The 21477-nt window shown below is 32.4% G+C and overlaps 1 protein-coding gene across 5 annotated transcripts in view; it reads right to left on the bottom strand.

Annotated features, from left to right (window-relative positions):
- The window catches only part of LOC124372078 (Golgi phosphoprotein 3 homolog sauron-like), a 31338-nt gene extending 12017 nt beyond the window's left edge, over positions 1 to 19321 (bottom strand). For 2 of the 5 annotated variants that reach the window (XM_046830441.1, XM_046830440.1), the window contains exons 1-5: positions 18936 to 19321; positions 12996 to 13242; positions 11156 to 11331; positions 8329 to 8573; positions 2124 to 2146 (exon numbers count right to left, since the gene is read on the bottom strand). In XM_046830441.1, coding sequence (XP_046686397.1) covers positions 2124 to 2146; positions 8329 to 8573; positions 11156 to 11331; positions 12996 to 13242; positions 18936 to 19130 — 886 coding nt within the window. In that variant the 5' untranslated portion in view covers positions 19131 to 19321. Of the gene's footprint in view, positions 1 to 2123; positions 2147 to 8324; positions 8574 to 11155; positions 11332 to 12995; positions 13243 to 18935 lie in introns of those variants that run through there. The other 3 variants (XM_046830442.1, XM_046830444.1, XM_046830445.1) reach the window with 2 other exon arrangements.
- Positions 19322 to 21477: the final 2156 nt, after the last annotated feature.

Here is a 21477-nt window from a genome sequence, read left to right as displayed (position 1 = left end):
TGATAATTTCCGCTAGAGTGTAGTGCATTATACAGGACGGGCATAATGGTTGTCTGTTGCGTAGCAACGCTGTCGGTCAGGTATGGCCGACAGTTATCTGTACAAACATCATAGGCGTCGGTCAACTCTGACCGACTTGGCATTTAAAGTGTTAACATGATTTTTACACCCAGAAGAAATATTTTTAAAATCTAAGATTTACACAATAAACAATTCCAGGATTACTAGTAAGGACACTTTGCACAACACCATCAATCAGTTTTTCAAGTGCATTTAGTACAGTTTCTGTCAGAGATATAAAATAAAAAGGTAATGAAAGAAATGCTGAGAAGCAAGTAATGTTTCTGGCACTGAAAGGATTATACTGTGGACCCAGAGCTTTGGGATAAGGCACTCAAAGGGTTAATAAACATAAAAATGATATAAGTAAATTGGATTTATCTTGTGATGTTTGCCAATTTTTAATACAATAAAGGAAGTTAACTTCTTATATACTTAACCCTTATGATCATAGTAGCTACATATCAAGCAATCAGAATGAAAAACTACATACAGTATATTAAGTAAGTGTGCTGTGTTTAAGTGTCATTATACAAGGTACATCCAGGAAGTAAGTGCACTGAATTTTTGTAGATAACAACAATTTTTATTTGAACAAAAAGATTATCTAGTTACACTAGTACAAATTATGGTTAGTTACACTAAAATTGTGGTTTTGAACCTTTTGGTGGAGGGTGAAGAGATGTGACGCCATTGTTAAAACTGTCTTTTGATTTCAGGTGTGTAATGTGCAATCCAAGTTTCATCGCAGTAACAATGGAGCAGAGAAATTCATCTCCAAGGAGTTTATAGTCTCAAATCTCTTGCCTGGCCTCCACTCAATTCAACTTGTGTTAGTCTGTCAGCTGTTTTGGGACCTACCTCATGGACCGTTTCAGATATCCAAGGGTTTCTGTTATGGTTTTGTGTAACAGTGATTAGTAGATTTGTGGAATTATCACAGAAAGTTCATCCACAGTCAACCTGCCATCGTTGTAAGGAGCGCATTTTCAAATTTTTTCCAGGATTTTGTGAGTCACCATTGAAGGTCTTGCACTCCTCTAACCATCATGCACAGACGTACCATCTTTTTTAAACTCACAACACCACTTGAACACACTCGTATGATTCATAGCTTTATCACCATATGCGGGTTTTACTTCATTATAAACCTCAACGAGATAACAGATGACAGCACGTATTTTGCACTTGGTGGGAGATTGGATTGACATTTTTCATGAAACATATCGTCGTGCGTACACAGCAGTGTAGCAAACAAAACTCCCTCCGGCCATGAGAGCCTCAGTACACTTACTTCCTGGATATGCCTTGTACATTTCTGACATAAAAATAAATTGATTAAAAAAAGTTTGTATGAATTTATTTTACTGATTTTTATTACCTTTAAGTGGCTTTTAGTTAGCACATAATAATAACAATTCTTTCCATAAAAATTTGAATTTCTGAAATTATGAACTTATAAAAAATTGCAATTTGAAAAAATGATAAAGTATGGCAGTGAACCTGACTTGAAGACAACCTAACAGTGAAGCTAGTCCCTTCCAGGTAAGTTTGGTCAAACTCACAAAACAAATATCTGGTTTTTAATTTACTATACACAATCAGTTGTATTGTACAGTCCACTCTAAACACTCACCGGTAGCAAATATTAATTTGATGAGATTATTTTCCTATAGATTAATCTACTATATCACTGAAACTGACTATACCATACTTGATTTCAAAAAGCTTTGAACGATATACAACTCACATTACAATTGATTTCTGTGTTGAAGAGACAATTGATTATCTAATCTACTGACTTGCTGTCTACACAATTTAGCCTATTACTGTCGCACAAGCAGACGATATGACACGATACGCCCAGTTAGTACACAATACATGCAGTACATAAGCACCTCTAACCCGACTGAATTACAGTATTAACTTTCCCAATCTAGCAACTTAATCTGGGGACAAATTTTGATTAGTACAATTAAAATAAGTACAACCCAACATGGATAAACACAGGGAGTTGTCTAGTTCTGTTAAGCAATTTTGGGCTCAAAGGTATTTTTACTGACCTGAACTAACTGGAGTTACCATTCTGAAAAATAATATGAAAAATAATGACTAAAAATTTGAAGTGAATAAGCAAATAAGATACTATGGGAGTTTATAATTTCAATCTTCAACACTATATGTAAAATTCAAATATAAATTTCTAAAAACCTAGTATAAAATATTGAGTTATGAAAACAGGTCTAATTTACAAAACAGACATGTGAAAATTTCATAGGTTCCTTAAAACAGAAAGTTTGTATGTGACATGATCCATCAATAATGAACTAAAGACTAGCACTGACCATCTTATTTTGATTTTGATGGTTTAATTTAGGTTCTCTTGACGAACAACAACAAGAAAATTGTTATAACAATTTTGAAGTTTACATAATTTATTGCAGTGAGTGTGAAAAAATATATTTGGTTATACAAGTTAAAATATCAAACTGGGATTCAAAGAATACAATGTACAAGCTCTCTAAAATCAAACAACAGAACAACCATGAAGTCAAATTTTTCAGAGAATTTGTTACAAACTAATAATAAAAATACAAATAAAAGATAACATAAAAAATTATTAACTGAAAAAAAGTAAAACCAATAAACAGTTCAACATTGTTTCACACAGAGAAATGAATCAAATGTTTGAAGAATAAACTATTTGCGTTGAATATCCAGTGTAATTTGTTTTTGCGTTAATACATGTAGTAAGTCTACGAGAAGTTGATATTGTAAATTTGGAAGATGTAAATGATTGGCTACAGACTGTCAATATCATCTGGAAATATTGTATCAGCAGCTTGTACTTCATTGGTAACGGAGGACAATTTAAACAATTCTGAGAACTGGAAGATTTTATGGCTATTTCTATGCCATTGTGTAGCTAGAGGGGCTTATGGTTTATTTTGAAAGACAGTAAACATTTTCTTTAGGGGAAATTATGGCCTTCAAGCCTTGTAGTAAGCAGTGTGCCAAAAGACAATAAACCTATTGAGTTAACTATAAAACAGTAAACAGCATTTTCATTTATTTGTTTTTTATATAACTCATCACTGTAAAAATTATATATTAAGTTAGCTCTCTCTTACTGTTGTGTTTGAAACAAATAAATTCCTTTATTATTACATATATAATTGACTGTGTTCCCGGTTTATGCGGATAACTTCCAGTACCAATTATTGTGCTGTATTAAAAAAAAAAGAACAACACATCTATTTAAATTTTAAAAGAGATCTGAACAGTACCAAAATACGATACAATTACCAAAATTAAAAGTGTAGTTATAAATTTCTAGACTACCATGATGTTTTGTTGAGTCTATCTACAGGTTATTAACACATTTATTTTTGTTTTTACTCTTTTGGTTACACTTTAGTTGAGAATAACTTTACCATGAAAGTGGTATGAACGCCAAAACACGTCGGTCAATAAAATGTGTTTAAATGGTAGGCTACTACATTTAGTTTCTTTTTTCAATTTTATATATGTGTGGACAAACATCTGATTAAAAAGATCGATACCTGGATTTGAAAGCCTTATAGAATTTGACTTAGTATTATAAATTTGTATGAGCAACTCAAATGTTTTATTGCGTACACCTGGGCATATGTTGTCTCATACATTGTTTCCTCAATCTCTCACTAGAGATCGCACTAATACAGATTGAGGACTTCACCGGCGCTTGTGACTTTGAGTGTATGGTTATAGGTGGGAGGGGTATTGGGTAGTGTTATGCGTTGCGTCCCAAGAACATTTCCTATGACTCATCAACGACAGCCTCCTTTCTCGAAATCATATTGACGCAAATAACTCACCTCACTCGCTAAAAATCCATCTGTTTTGTGACGATGCTGAGTGTAGTGGTTGCTTGTGCTTTGTTTTTACTGATGTCTGATGAGTTAAAGTGGAGAGTCAGAGGTAGAATAATACAGTCAGGCCCGCGAAATCATGAGTAATGTTTATAAATTTATGAAGGAAGAGGCAGACCGCCAAACTGTTATATTATATTGTCGAAGGCTCATCAAAGAATTACTGCAGCACCTAGTGTATCTGAGCGAGTTGTGACTCAAATAAACGGTGAGCCTTATTATTAACTAAAGATTATTGAAGTCACTGTAAATTAAATAATTAAAGAAACCCAAATAATAGCAATAAAGGATATATACTTGTTTTTCAATTTTTATTACAGTGTTGTTTAACGTGTTTTTAAAAATAACTTATTTGTTGATACTAATCGGAAAATCGAAATCGTGATTAAAATCTGATGTTAAATAGCAGCGGGCACATAAACGCAACCTACAAAACAGATAAGAGTTTATTTCTTGAACGGGTAGTATCTGGGATCTATGCGCGCGTCTGAATTCCTCTATCTCTAGTACAAATAAATAACAAGTATGAAAAAACTGAATATGTAATTACAGTTCAACATAAGTTTCATTGTAATCCTCCAAATGATAATGACATTTGTTAATGCTTTTTAAAGCTTATTATTGATGATGGATAATTTGAAAGGATAACAGGATTTTGGACATTAGCTATTGTTATGTATTACAGATTTCAGGTAAAAATCTATCCTAAAAAATAGTGTTCTATTCTGGTAACATATACATAAAGGGTATCATGAGATTTGTGAAGGAAAGATTACAGGACGACCTAGAGTGACTGAAGAATGTGTTAAATGAGTGAATAACGAAAATCCACAGCTAAAATCATTCAAATTTAATACCTGTTTATTAATAGTAAGCATTCTGTCTACTCCGAGCCATAAAATCTTACTACACGTACACCTAATGTGCCAACTTCTACACACATGATGAAATATTATAATGTAAGAAGCTAATATTTCACAATGACTGGCCTGACATACCAAACACCAGCTGACTAATTTCAAATCCAACAAGAAAGTTGTAACTAAGAAGGCTTTGCATTTGCTTAACAGTAGCCTATGTGTCACATAAAATTCATTGAATATCACATGATTCTTACACCAGAACAAACCCTGTAGACTAACTTTAACACCTAACAAATATGAGATGTACTTGCAACAAATTTAAAACTTAGTATACATTAATAGGGGTTTATAATTTTTTAATTTTAATAAAACAATTCAATCTTGGGGAAGGTTTAAGACACATTTAAATCCATACAAATTCACTTTATTAACCAACAGTTTATAAAAATCTATTGATGAATTTTACTACTGGGTAAAAAATATATACAAAAATTTAATTGCCATGACATTGTTTTACTCTGAAATTTTGAATTTCCTGATCAATATCAGTTGCATATCACTGCATGTACACGGGAGTTCCAATGTTTAAAAATGCAAATAAAAGTGTGAGAATAGGTCAGATTGCTAACATTGTTTTGATACAGATTACAGTTATTAAATACAATACTTCATAACAACAGTCCACAATCAATAGATAAAGATGTATTACATTTGTGACCCATGATATCAGTAGTACAAAACCGATTTAGGCCTTGGTTTGATTTGTTTACAAAAGATATTTTTAGTAACAGATAATATATTTGCTAGCAGAGTAATACATTCCTATGCAAGATATTTAGTGTAAGAAACGACTCCCTTTGTTTTTAACTTTAATCTAAAGAAATGTATAAAACCTCACAAGCAATAATTTCATATTTATGTCATTTTTAAATAAATAATTTAAATAATAAGACTATTAGAAAACATAAAAATTAGCATTGAATAAAATATTAATATTATATAATATTAATCTTGAGGAATACAGTGAATGAACACATCTATCTGCACTTCATTAAGAAATAATAAAAGTGCAAATAAGACTTTGCTGGTGAAATTAAGTTATTTAATTGTGTATGGTTTGAAGTTTTGGCAAAATAATTTGTCCTGTCTGTTTTGATTTACATAATGTTGTAATACTAATATTTAGGATTGTAAACCCTACAAAAAAATGTACTTTACACGGTTACTATGATATCAGTATGTACATGTAGCTGTTTCTACTTTGCTTTAATATAACAAAGCTGCCTTGGAAATATGAGTAACACAAGCTCCATGGCTTTTGAGTAGAAAGAGTTGACTAATTAATAGTCATTACTTTCTCTTGTGAAACAACCAAAAAATAACTGAAACAAAAATATTTACAGACATAGATTTAAAATGTTATCACAAATCACAGATTAGCAAAAAAAACCTGATAAGACCATAACTATGACTTTTTTAGATTTGTGTTTTATCACCAATACGCTACTGAAAGAAATTTAATGAAATATTTATCCCTACCAAAAATTTAATTGGAGGTGAGCAATAAACAAACACTAAAAATGTATAAATACAATACACACATATAAGACAAATATATCTTGAAAAACCAAAATTTTTAAAATTTTCTTTAAACTCTTACATACTTTCTTATCTATTTAGTGAGCTTGGTTAACACTTTTGATAATACTCCAGCTTCAACACATGGTCTTGCTCATTACAACAGACACCCATAGAGATAACACTGCAATGAGCATAGCTAACTCTGAGCTATGATATGTGAATGTAACACTGGCGAGGAAACATAACTGATACATGTATTCATGCAATACACTATGTACACTATAAGCAGATAAATATAATTTGTTTTATATAAACGATCCTATTGTTTACAATTACATTTAAATATTTCTTTTTATGTGGTAAGAATGACACCTGACTATTAGTATTAACCCTTTTAGGACGAGCGGACTATTAATAGTCCGCACTAGTTTTGCCGAAGAAGACGATGCGGGCTTTCAATAGTCCGCACTAGTTTTACCGAAGAAGACGAGCGGACTTTTATGTGCCCGCCGGTTTACGTTTACATAATACTCACGTAATATCGAAAATACGATGAACAAAATTAGTTTTCCTTGTAGAGGCACATCCTGAGACAGGAAATGGAGTATTTCGGAACTTATCTTGGCCAAACAATACAACATATGTCTATTTTTAGAACAGCTGCACGTGAGCGCCTATTGTAGTGCCAGTCGGCGGAGCGCGCCAATTCCGTCTAGTTTGTTTACATTCAGTCAGTCACAGTGCGGTCGCGTTGACTATAGTTGATTGTTTCAGATCAGTTATAAAACTTAGTGTTTATAGATTTATAGTGAAATGTGTTTTGTTCAACTTCTTTTGTGAATATGGATCAATTTAACTTAGCTGATCACAGCAGTGCTAACTGCTAAATGTGCTAACTAATTAGACCATTGTTGTATATAGTGTATATATTTTTGTGAGTGTTTTATAGTGTTTCTTAGCAATACTACATATTTCAATACCTGTGGATAAATTTGACCTGTTAACCACATTATATGGTAAGTAAAACCACTTTAATTGTTTGACTTTTATTTTAGTCCGTTTTATATAATTTGGTACTTTGTAGTAATGTAAGTTTTTTTGTTGTAAAACAATTATTTCTCAACCAATGTTAATAAAATTTTGTATTTAAACTGAAAACTATGTAAGAAACATAGTAATATTAGTTCCCACAGTAAAAAATTTTTTTTTTATCATAGTAAACTGAAGCCAAACTAATAAAATAAAAAAATAAAATAAAAATTCTAAAATTTTATTTAATTTTTAATTTTTCTGGTTATTGTAAATAGTAATAAATGCTACCATATTGTAGACAATTTAATTATGTACATGTGGATAAAAAAATGGTGTAAGGACAATTTAAAATAATGGACTTATAATATATTTATCAAACTACTACATTTTGCCCAATTTCACCGTCGTCTTCTTTGGTATGTTCGCTATGAAATATGGTCACGTCAAAAAAATGCGTACCTAAAAAATAACCAAAATTTTTGTCGTCCTAAAAGGGTTAAGAATCAGAAGAAAATCCTGCAACTGATATAGTGGGCCTGCCAAACTGCCTGAGCTAAAAGAGGGATTATACAAAAATTTATAGTTTTTTGCACCGAATTTACAAATTTGTTATTTATTTCAGTAGGATGTATGTGATATGGTTAGTTATATTGATTATATTTATAAAAACATTTAACCTTACATAATGTTTAAAAATACAATGACTGTAACTGTGACACTACAAAAAATTCACTTTTCAACTTATGGTACAAATCAACATTGCATACGTTCATCGTAGCATGAACCCTTTGAGTGCTTATTCCCTAAAGTCACACGTGTAAAATGCTGAATTATATTACGTAAATTTAGAAATAATTGAAATAAAATGTATGAATACTCACTTGGTAAAGGCAGCAAAAACAGCCCAAATAATTTCGTGATTCTGCGATTTCATTGCTTCTACTTCTAAATCTAAGTCTATGAGTTCTCGCACTCTCTTCATGGCTAGTTCATAGTCATCATCGTTGAGAGGAGCAAAAGCGTTTTCAAGGACGTCAGAAGCATGTGCAAGGAGAAGAAGTGACAACATTCGTTTGTCCATCCGTTGTGGGTCGTTCACCCATTTCCCCAGCACTGCATCTTGAACCTGTGAATACATGTTTGATTAAAATAGAAGCAATTCATAAATGAGAGATAACTTTTTATTTTTAAGTAATAATAAGTTCTACAATTTGCTAAAAATTACTTTGCAAAAGGGGCAAGTCAAAAGTTATCAGATATAAAGGCAGCTCAAATGCCTGTAAGATCTGCCACAACCTAACCCCTGATGACTTCAATTACACCTTCATTGCAACAGTGAAAGAAGCATGTAGTCAGGTTCCGTCTTATACAGCGGTTTCCGGTCAACTTGTGAGCGGCTACCAGGTGTCACCTGTTTTTTGTGGAAACTAGTTTCAAGTGGGGAAGTATTAAAGTGTGTTCAAAGCATCAAAAGCAGTTCCAGTAAAGACATCTTCGATATCTGTGTTAATCTAGTGAAATTTGTTTTGCCTGTGTTACTTGAGCCCCTTATGGTTAGCACCAATCGTTGTCTTTCTACAGGCCTGTTTCCTGACTTGCTTAAGTTGTCAAAAGTTGTGTCAAAGGCTGAGAACTATCGACCTATATCTGTGGTGCCCACCTTTTCCAAAATCATTAAAAAAGCTGTGATATACCAGATTAGTGAATTTTCAAAATCTAATTCTCTTAAAAAAAAAAAAAAATTAATTTGGCTTTTACAAGGGTTTGTCCACTGAGAGCACGGTCGAGCCTCTAGTTTCAGGAGTAATAGGTGGCTTTGAACACTGCTCTAGCACACTTGCCAACTTGTGTGATTTGACAAAGTCTTTTGATTGTGCTTCACATGACATCCTCCTTAACAAATTACTACATCATGGTCTAAATGGTGTTAAGCTATACTTCTTTCGAACTTACCTGACTGATCGTACTCAGAGGGAGTACTTCAACAACACACTCTCTGAGTTAGCTTTAGTTAAAGGTGGAGTACCACAGGGATCGGTCCTGGGCCCATTCTTATTCTCATAAAATGATTTGCCTATCAATGTGGAATGCGGTTCAGTAATTTTCACACATAACTCCACGTTTTTATTGTACAAATGATGATATAGATACCTTGTTTGTAGAGAGGACTCATGTCCTACAACAAGCTAACCACTTTTCACCTAATGGTCTGTTACTAAATACTACTAGTTTTCATGTAATGGTCTGTTACTAAATAATAATAAATCATAAAATATTTTATTTTCTCTTTTTAAAAATCTTACGTTAACAAAGTACAATTTAAATTTATAGTCCTGTGTACGACTCTTGGGTATAACTTTAGATTCAAGTTGACTTGGTAACCCAATATTCAAAGTGTCTGTTGTAGGCTGTCAAAAGTAACTTTTTTGCTGTGTCACCTAAAGAAACTTGTTCCCAAAGATTATCTTAAATCTGCATATTATGCATTTTTTCATAGCACCATATTGCATGGAATCACCCTATGGGGTAACAGTCATGATATTCAAAAAGTATTACTATTACAGAAAAAGGCTGTTAGAATTTTTGCTAATGTCTTCTCCCTAACTACATGTAAACCTATTTTTGCGGAGGAAGGTACTCTTACAGTTATCAACCTTCATATTTATTTGTGTCTGATTAAAGTAAAACAGAATCTTGGTGACTTTCCTCTTAGAAATGACATCCATCAATATCCTACTCGAGGCAGCTTATATTTAGATCAGCCCTACTGCAGATTAAGCAAATCACAATCTATGTATTCTTTTATTGGTATACATTTATTTAATAAACTACCTCTTACCAGTCATAACATTAGTCTTATTACTAATTCAAATCAGTGATATATAGATGGCTGTTAACTAAACCTTTTTATAGTATAGATGAATATCTGGCACTTTCTGTGATAGATGTTTCTTTTTAATTTTAAACCTATCTGTATTGTAGCTTACATATATGTTTAACTGTTTTAATTGTCTGTTATTGTACTATTTATTTATTATTGAATCTTTTATCAATTTATTCCAATTTTATTAATTTATTATCAGTAGAATCTGTCATTACATGTATTTATTGTTAATTGTCCATGCTTAGTTAAACACAAGATATTGTTTCATCTCGGCCATCCAGGTTTTCCCTTGAATTAACATTTAATTTAATATATTGTGAGCTAATATTCTATTGAAGCCTTGGTGCCGATGTCAATGTGTTGTAATAATGTTATGATGACTAATAAAGATTCTTGATTCTTCTCTTACATTTACAACCTGTGACTTGTGCTCAGCAGTTGTTTTCTGTGCAGTGAAAATGCCTGGACTCGAAGCAACACTGAGTTGTTTATTTTAACCTAGACTGTAGTTATATGGTAGGTTAGTTAGTCACCTGAGGACAGAGAACACATTGCAGATCTTGAAATGTAGTTCATACATTTTGTAACATATAACAATGGCAAATATCCAAAATCCTATTATCATTTCAAACCTTCCATCGTCAATAACAAACTTTAAACAAAGAATTCAGTCATATATTGCAACTCACTTTATTTCTCTTTTACCAATAATTGTAATTTATGAAACATTTTTTTACTTACTTCACTGTTACGTTACTTCAGAAAAAAGTAACACACATTATAACTATTGAAATTTTTATACCGTATTAGTAACATTTCTTTACCTTTTTCACAAGTCTAGTTTTGGCAATATTATCAGTAAGTGGATGTGTAGTCATATCAAACAGAAAAAAGTTAGTTTTCTCTGTAGTTAAAACACCTTTCTCCACGAGGTTCTTGGCAAGTCTTTCTCGAACGTTCCTCAATTGGTAGCGCATTTTCAGGGGATTCCATGTTTCACCTGAAAAATAAGAGTTTTATTTTACGGTATGTACCTATACAAAATATGACTTCAGAGAATGACATGCTTTTTAAATTACTTATGAATTAAGGAAATAATTTTCCTTCATGAAATGTTTTTTTTTTTAATAAAATAAAGGAAATGTATTCCTTTGATTGATAGTTTCATAATATATCAAAGTTTCATATTTATTGGTCATCTTTCATAATTTATACATACTGTAAAATTATATATTTTTATTTTGAGCAGTGTGTCTGTAAGCTTGCATGCAAGATACATCATATGAAACCAATGAGATGAAACATAAGGTTTATTAAAGGTTTGTCCTATAAAACCTGCTTTTAAATTTAACATCAAGCACTACTTTAATGCTTTTAGGAAATGGATATTAACCCATTACGGATTGCTGACCAGATATCTTGTCACACAGTTATGTAGCATTATGGCACAAGGCGACGAGCTCAGCCTGTTATACTGTACTGTTTTTAATATTGCTCCCTAGTATTTATAATAATGACAAAGATCTATATTTGGTTTCACTCTCTTAAATTGCCATAAATATCAAACACATCACACAATTACAGACAAGTGGTTCTTGCTCATAATATTTGGCATTTGGTAGTACTACCTCATTTGTTCATTTCTTTTGATGTACATGACCATGATAGTAAACATTTTATAATGTTGTATAGTATTACAACATTATACTACACTTGTGCAGTATAAATGTGTACCGTATGTAATATATTTAAAACTAACACTTATTTCATTTTAAAGGTAGGTTTGTGTGAAGGCTATGAGTAGCACCTTTGCGGTTCTGTCACTGACTAACTTTTTAATTAATGAATGTGGTTTTAAAGCATTACAACATGTACAAATACAACTGTAGATTAATAATCATTTTGAAAAGAAATTTGTTTTTTATGGGTACATGAAAATTTTGAAAACGAAAAGCACTAGGTGGTAAAGAGTGGTAGTAGAAATAGAGGGGGCAAAAGATCAGAAAGAGAAAATATAACCGTACAAGAGTGGTAGATGGTATGTGTGTGGTTGGAATGTTGGATAATCAAGTATAGACATTTCTAAAATGGAAAGAAAAGTGAGTAGGTTTTGTTTTATAGGTTTACACAGAAACAAATGGGATACTTAACTCATTTAGTATTTATACTAGAAACCATAATAGAATCAGATATGTAGAAAGCCTACTTTGGTCTAACTGCAGACGGATATCATTGACAGTTAATCTTTGTTGACCCACTGACTTCTGCAAACAATTAAATCTTATTGAAGTGCTTCCAGAAATCTTTAAACACTGAACTTATTCAATATATACAAACCCTAACAACTACACCTATTAAACTTAACGTTTGATACAACTTTCAAATTTTAATTTAATGTTATTCTAATAAATTATTAGTAACTTATCTCACATCTTCACATATTTTTATGAACCTAATAAAATCAGTAAAACTGCATTGAACGGTTACAAATTCAATTTCTGATGAACAGTGAAAGGGATGAAGGACATTAGTAGAATTTTGGACTGCATGATAAACAATTCTCAACGCAAACCTGCTTTACTGAATCCATGACAACAGACAACAGAGCTTGCACTGTCATCTGCCTGATTTTATTGTCAGTTCTACAGCCTATACATAAATTACCAGTGAGATAATCTATCCAACACTGTGTGGTGCCAGGAGGATCAGTTTCCTTCATCCTCTTCAGTGCCTCGTCCAGCAAAACGTCTCCAGTGGGAGTGTCGTTCTTCACCAGCACTTTGCGGTTCAGCAGGCTCTTGCGCCGCATCCCTGCTTTCTCCAGTTCAACCCGCCCTCGCAAACCCAGTTCTATTAATATACACCCACGCAGACCGCTTGATAGGCAATCATTCCAGAAAGATGTGTATCCCTGTAACAAAATGTATCTGTGGTAGAATCAATTAGGATCTATAATAAAACTCTGATTTTATCATAAAACTGAATAACAAATTTAGTGCCAAAGAGAATTCTGACATTGATTTGGTAATCAAGCCTTTGACGGGTAAAATCTAGTGCCAAAGAGAATTCTGACATTGATTTGGTAATCAAGCCTTTGACGGGTAAAATCTAGTGCCAAAGAGAATTCTGACATTGATTTTGGTAATCAAGCCTTTGACGGGTAAAATCTAGTGCCAAAGAGAATTCTGACATTGATTTGGTAATCAAGCCTTTGACGGGTAAAATACAAACATCCATTATTTTGGATATGTTGCAAATTCACAAAGAAAAAAAAAAGTTAAAGTGGTTGGACATTAATGGATTACGCAGATACTCATCCCTGATATGAATAAAGAGATAACATAGATTTTTATGACACTAATGGAACAGTTGGCTTTTTAGCTTTTCAAATGACATGAGATATGGAAATTGGATAACCAGGAGGAAATTTTAAAACTTTTAATAGTTCACAAGGATAATAATTAATTATAAAGAAAGAAGTTTCTTCTTAATAGTCCTACAACCAAAGTTCTTAATAAAAATTTTAAATTATTGTTACTAATTATAATGTGTAGTACAAAGAGTAAGTGCCTATTACTTTTGTTAAGAACACTGAAACAATGTTGCTAAGATTGGGTTATTAACTAATGCGCTGCAGTCCAACAATCATCAGATAGAGACCCTGTCACAATGCTGCATATCCCTACATTGTTGTGAGGGCACCTGTGTATTACATCTGCAGTGGTGAGTATGTGTAGGGATCCAAACTTGAGAACAGCTTAGCTTTGAGACCACTGGAATCCCATTTTAAGACCTGAGAAGAAATGGCCAATCGTTTCAACAATGTTGTGGTTCTGATGAGAGGTGTTCTTTCAATTTTCATGAAGTACTGAGCTCTTATCACCAAATGATTAATCATTGTGGGAGATTTCACATTCCCTTCCATTGTAACACTTAATCAAGAAGAAGAGCTCACAAAATTGAGTTCAAGTTATGGCTTATTAATAACAATCAATCAACCTACAACAAATAACCCAGACATACCAGAAAGCTGCCTTGCCAATTTTAAATTAACTTGATATTTTGGAAAACAAATAATTTATTTCAGTCCACATAGTTTTAGGATATTAAAAATGGCCTGCAATTATAAAAATCTCATCTAAAATAAAATATCCAATGTTTGCCTATTATTCCACAACTAAAAATGTCATGACTAATGAAAAAAATACAGTTAATTCTATCTTGTCAATGAGCAAACTGCTTTATTTAGAAGACATCTTGTTTCATTAAAAAGTTCAACAGTTTGCTACTAAGAGCCAACAACAAACATTTAATTAAACTCTTACTTCTGTGTAGTTATTACTCTGATCATCAGACATGTCATTTCAATTGAAGTAAAGTGTCAATCTAAATGACAAGGCACTTAACAAAGCAAAGATTCTAAACAGCGCACTTCCTTTTAGAGTAAACAGCTAATCAATGGTATCAATACAACATTAAATACACAGAGAAACTTAAATATAAAAAGAAATAAGCTGTAGTCAAATATGGCATGACTTCCCCACAAAGTTATTAAAATTTCTTTTTAGATCTGTGTAGCCAAATTAAAAAATTCCAGTACCATAAGGAATTAAAAGAACATGTTCCAACAACGCATTCTTTCACTTATTTGTGGTCAAAATTGAAAAACATAAAATTTAAAATAATTAAAACGGAAAATTCAAGAAATATATATATATATATATATATATATATATATATATATATATATATATATATATATTGTAGAACAATGTAATTAAGAGAATGAATTATTTTAGCCAAATTACAACTTCTTAAAATTTCATGAACTAATTGTTTTAATGTGTTGATTTAACCCTAGAACTGGTGGTCATTTCATCCTGTAGTGTCGGGCTGTTTTGGAGCTTCGCGCAAGGTTTTTTTAAAAAAAATTATTAAAAATATAAAATAAAAGCAATATAAATAAGAGTATATATTTTTGTGTTCAGAATGAAACGTAGAATTGCACTATATTGTAAATTAACCATCAAAAATTTTCGGTAATTCTAAGCAATATATGGGTCAACCTCGATTTTTCTCATATTACAATATAATGTTCCAATAGTCAATTAGGAAAGGAAATGAATAGAATTTCTTGCCGGAAAGCAGTTATAGGGAGCAAGCAACGGTCATATTATTGCTTAGAGTTACCTATTAGTGATCAGGGGCACTGACGTGATCTGGGCTTCAAATTTGGAACTACTCGAGTTAATTTTTTCATAAAAGAGCAAGCAGCGCGAAGCGCTGCGCAGCGGACAGGCATCGTGGGGGTGATCCTTTTTTTTATTAAAAATTTCTGATAAATTGTTATTACATATTACAATATAATGTAGGTAATGTATGTAAAACAATTTTAAACACATAATTACATGCTGGAAAGCAAAGTAAACCAATATAATCCGCCCAATACAAAAATCTCCGTAAAAATCTGTAAAGGAATCTGTGTCGTTCCTTTGGCCCTGAATCAATTCAGTATATACGAAGATCACGCACGATGCTTGCCCGCTGCGCAGCGCTTCGCGCTGCTTGCTCTTTTTAGAAAAAAAAATTAACTCGAGTAGTTCCAAATTTGAAGCCCAGATCACGTCAGTGCCCCTGATCACTAATAGGTAATTCTCGCGGTTGCCTGCTCCCTATAACTGCTTTCCAGCAAGAAATTCTACTCATTTCCTTTTCTAATTGACTATTTGGAACATTATATTGTAATATGAGTTGCCTGCTCCCTATAACTCCTTTCCGGCAAGAAATTCTAGTCATTTCCTTTTCTAATTGACTATTGGAACATTATATTGTAATATGAGAAAAAATCGAGGTTGACCCATATATTGCTTAGAATTACCAAATTTTCTAATAAACACTTTTTTTAATCAAATATAAAAATTTATGAAAAATATTTCTTAAATTTGGGGGGGACCATAACTAACAAATGAAGTTATAGTGAGAAATATTTATAAGTGAGATAGCCATTCTGTGTCAAATTTTATCTAGTTTCAGAAAAACATAAACATTATACACATTTATGAAAGCATCATAAAGCTATAGAACAAAAAAGCAGCGATGCGTATAAATTCTGAAAATCGGGTGTACACGTAAGACTTTGGTAAAACAAGTTTTTCAAATACATTTATCTATGAATACATGTTATTTTGCATATTTTATTACTTAGAATAAAATAGAATATACAGTAGTAATGAAATAATTACCATAAATTATTTTTTGAAAAGTAAAAAAGAGTTAAATTTTGCCATTATTCAAAACTTTTGCGAAAAATTTTCATTCAGCAAAATATAAAATAGTTTCTAAAGCTTGTACTATATCAAAATTTATAAATTTATGGTTTATAAGTAATAGGAAATATTAGGCTATGTAGTTAGAAAAACTATAAATATAACTAAAGATATTAAAAAAATAGAGGAATAACCCAAACCGTTATTATATATAACCAAAGAAATTACAGGAAATATATATTTTTATTGTGAAAACTATCTATTTACCAAAAATAAATAGTTACTTCAGAGCTAAAAGAGTGCTATAAATAACGTTTAGTAAGTGAAAAACAATAACAAACTATGTGAAATGAATTTTAGCCAAGTCATTTTGCCATAGCCTACACAGAGCCGGTAATTTTCTCAAATCATATTTCAGTAAATAGAAATTGATTTATTCTAAAAAATATATATGTTTACACTACTACGACATCAAACAACACACTACACATTAAATACGACACTAAAACACGCGTAAAACTATTAAAACTTACAAATATCCCACAGCTCGGCACGAAAGTGATACAGAACGGCAGCGGCAATACGGCGGTCACAACAAACGGCGTCGCGTTTTCTTTTACGTTCAAAAATAACAAGCTTGCTACGTCATAACCATAATACAAAGAGGAATAAAACTCATCTGTTCCTTAGCATTTTTCTTCCCGAATCCAAATGTGTGCATGAATTATATCGATACGTTACGGAGTAGTATATTATAAAAAGTAATTTATAGGAGGGAATGTTTGATCGACAAAATTTTGACGGTTAACACCACAATAGCGGCATTAACCGACATAATTATGTCGATTAACAGTTCTAGGGTTAACATGTTCCCCTATCAATGCAATACCTTAAAACTTATGTCTTTTACCTGTCTCATAGCCTAAGAAAATATTTTCTAGCTTTTGATGCAAAAACTTCATTTCAGATTGCACTTAGATGATCTTAGTATGAATAGCAAAGTAGCCAATTAAGGTGACACTCATGAGTGTGGGCTCTCCCCTTAAAATCAGACTGTACATAATGCTATACCAATAACGTGCTGAACATGTTTTGACACCATTGATGCAGGCCTAGCCTATTTTTAACATATCTCCTGATCCCATCGAATGGTCCCACTCTGAAATTTGTATGGAGTATTCACAAAATCATACATTAAAACATCCTATATATTTTTTTTAATTAAAAAACACTGACTCAAAAATTTCTTTGAGTTTCACAAAAAAAATTACATTTTTACCCAAAATGTTAAAATTGGAAATCAAATTAAAGCCCATGAAATGACTCTTTTAAATGAACTATATCAAAGCAAAAGTGGAATTCATGATCTCAGAGATTATAAATAAACCAGCCAAATCCGAAATGGTCAAGTTAAAAACTATTTTTGATTGTTTGGAATGATCCTAACATTGCAAGTGCAATCGTAACGCAAGTTATGCCCGGGACAAGCAGTACGTGTGATCTGATGATCTGACTTTATTATACTACGGATATTGCTACATCCCCAGCCACCTGTGATGCACAAACTGTTTCACGTCTTATAAATTCAACTGTAGGGACTAATTTTCATCTCCTCACTACAAACTAGACACTAGATTTAAAGAAGCAAGATCATTATTTTGTAGCCATTTGAAATATTGTTCAATATTTACAAATAAATTTTTGTCACAAAAGCTCATGTTCCAAGCCATTGTTCTTGCATATTATGTTATTACTCACTAGCCTAACTTACACAAATAATTAACAAAAAAACTAGAAAAAACTTATTCATCATTAGGCCTAATACCTTTTTCTGTATAAAATCAGCCTAGTCTACACAGTAATTTCAAATAGGCCTAACTATAATATAATTTGGTTCGACATTCTGGTATAAGTGGTTTAGATAACTTAATCATGAATAGCCTATCGATGATGTGATTGTGGTGGTGGCCGCTTAGCTATTAAACTGCAGCCACTATTCTAACTAGCCTATGTAGGCTACTATTCTTGTTGTTAATGTATTATAATTTGGGTTGCATAAGAACTGTTATGTTAGTGATAAGTAGACTTTTAGAGTACTTATCTAGTTCTACTGCACAAATTCAAAGTTTATTTATTAGGGTTCTGCAATTAGGTTGGGCCTTTGTATCTCACAATATAGCCTATCAACAACATAATTTATAAGTTAAAATTTGTGAGTTAAGAATTGAACCTATATGTTTTGTATGAGCCACATCTTCACCATAATGTCAACATTGATAATACGTCTAATGTGCTTGATAAAACTACTCAGAAATCTACCTAATTTAAGTAATCTTACCTCTTTATCTTTGAGGCCAAGTAACAATACTTCCTCCATAAGAGTGAGTCTTGTTTCCTTTGAATCTCCATCTTCAGTATCTTCTTCCCTATCCGATTTTCTGTCTTCAAAATTCTCTTGACTTTCTCTTGAAGAAAGACCAGAGTTCTCTCGATTGATGTTACGTCTTTGCACAAGACCGTCACTGCGATTCATCGTTGGCACAAGCAATAAACTTGAATCAGAATTAGTACTAAGTACAATCACTCAATAATGTTTATTTCACCGGAAGGTAAGCATCATAATTTCTAAATTTCATAAAATAACTAAAATTTACAAAGATGGTGGAAATAAACTCTGTGTGACTGCTGATGTTTCACACTCTCCAACCCAAAACTCTTCTTGTGTCAACATATGATCAAGGGCTCTCCAATGCCATTCAAATACTTTATTCGATTCTTGTTTTTATTAATACGTATAACATGTATTAACATTAACATTATATAGTAACAAAACACACTATTTATGATTGGAACGTAGCAGGTTATAATGAGGCCATAAAAGTAAGTTCCTATATCACGAATACAAGTCCCTAGTAATTGCAGTCTAACATCTAAAGGGTTTTAATAATTTCTTCATGAGTAAAGTTAAAGATTTTATATATGATACACTTTATAGTGTTAATACTTACTTATTTAGTAAACAATCCTTGCACTGCATTTAATTTAATGTAATTTAATTTTGTTGCTATAAGTGTTATAAATATAAGTATTTTAGCATAATGTAAAAGCAAAGGTCCCCGAGACTGTGCCCAATCGACAACTGGTTGCTAATTTTATGTTTATAACTTTACTTTCTTTTTAAATTGTTTACTACTGTACATCACGTAGCTCGTGTTTTGGTTATTATCATCAGTTGATATTTTGTGACAAAATGTCGCCCATACTGTTTGTTTCATTGCTTCTAAATCACCAGTGTTGCGTATAATGGCAAGACTGTAATAATTTTGCATTGAATCTATCGCACTATCAGTCAGCCTCCCTTTTTTCCACCAATTTTCAATTCATCGCTCAAGTTCTTCTCTTTCATGCCACACCGTAACCTCCCCCCAATGCGTTTCTGAACATATCCGTATCCGATGCACTTTTCTTTCTTCTCTAATTGTTAGGTCCAGGCTAATAGGCTTCGGGAAATACCATGCTGCCTCAATGTACTATTTTTTTCTTGACGTAGAAGTTTTGTAAGGATCTAGGATATCTTCTCGCTAAGGGTCCATCAGGCTTCCTTGGTTGAAGCTCCTTATCCAGGTTACATTTATGTTACCAATATACAGATAGTTACTTTGTTTTAAATAAATTTATTAATTGAGCTCAAAAATTGAAGTAATTGTAAAATCACAAATTAGTTGAATATATACATTATGTATAAAACTTATCGATAGGTTTAGGGTTTATAACCAGTAAAGGGCGTTGATTTAAATTAATTTAGTTTTGTCGGTATAATGTGAAAGCATAATTTTGTAATTTTTTTATAGTCGGGAATAGACTTCAAATATCCAAGAGTTATGTATCAATTTAATCAGCATATTACGAAGATTCATAATGAAACGAAACCTAAACATGATTTGTTTTAAATGTATTACATGTCCTCTTGAGATTTTCAATTTATTGACATGTCGGAACATTGATAAATTACAAGTAACAAAAATAATATTACACGTTCTTTTGGTAATATAGGAAATACCCTGCTACTGACCAGCTCTATAATGCCGTTGAGTATAGTAGATATTTCATCGTGTTTTGGTCCCCGGACGAGTGATTGGTCTCAGGAAGTCCGTTTTCACAATTTCCAGAGATTTGGGCGGGTGGATCACGATATACTGAACTGGGAAAGTGGTAATTCTTAAAAAGATCTCTTCCGGTGGTTTGGGATGACATTTTCATTGTGTGCGTTAGGTTACAGGACGTCTTTCTGATAAAACATTGTTGTTTATCTAAAAGAATTGTGTCCCTGGAGAAACGATCTTAAGGTTAGGTGTGTGATTGAATCGGTTCGTGGTTTTCGGCGATCAGCTAGTTGGCCTCGTACAGGTTCAGCCCATGTGCGAAACTTTGCGGACATGTTAGCTAGATTCCGTGGCGTTTCTTCTTTACATCTACGTTGTTGTCCTCTTTGTCTCATTGTTGGTCATGAAGGAACGTCTCTGTAGATAGATCAGCGTGAAGGTGGCCCAGGCGGTGCTTTGGGACAACGCGCTCCGATAGTTCCTGACGTTCAGGCAATGGTGTTGCAGAGTTCATATGACCAGCTCTTTCTTCCCTCAATTTGGAATCACTTTGCCTCATGTTTTCCTGTGATTAGGCGGAATAATGTTCAGTTGGATTGAAAATTGTATGGCCTTGCAGCGTATCTACGGAGGCAGCCGGTCTGTATAATCAACGTATGAAAAAGAACTTTTTTCTCAGACAAACAGCTGGAGAACCCCATGTAGTTTGCGTTGTATTGACCACAACAATTACAACATTTCCCGCGTTCACTTTGTGGTTTTGGGCATTGTCTACCC

Source organism: Homalodisca vitripennis, unplaced genomic scaffold (genome assembly GCF_021130785.1).
Source record: "Homalodisca vitripennis isolate AUS2020 unplaced genomic scaffold, UT_GWSS_2.1 ScUCBcl_2482;HRSCAF=7298, whole genome shotgun sequence".
NCBI classification, from domain to species: domain Eukaryota; kingdom Metazoa; phylum Arthropoda; class Insecta; order Hemiptera; family Cicadellidae; genus Homalodisca; species Homalodisca vitripennis.
The sequence above is the reverse complement of the archived record's forward strand: the minus strand, read 5'-3'. Positions and strand labels throughout refer to the sequence as shown.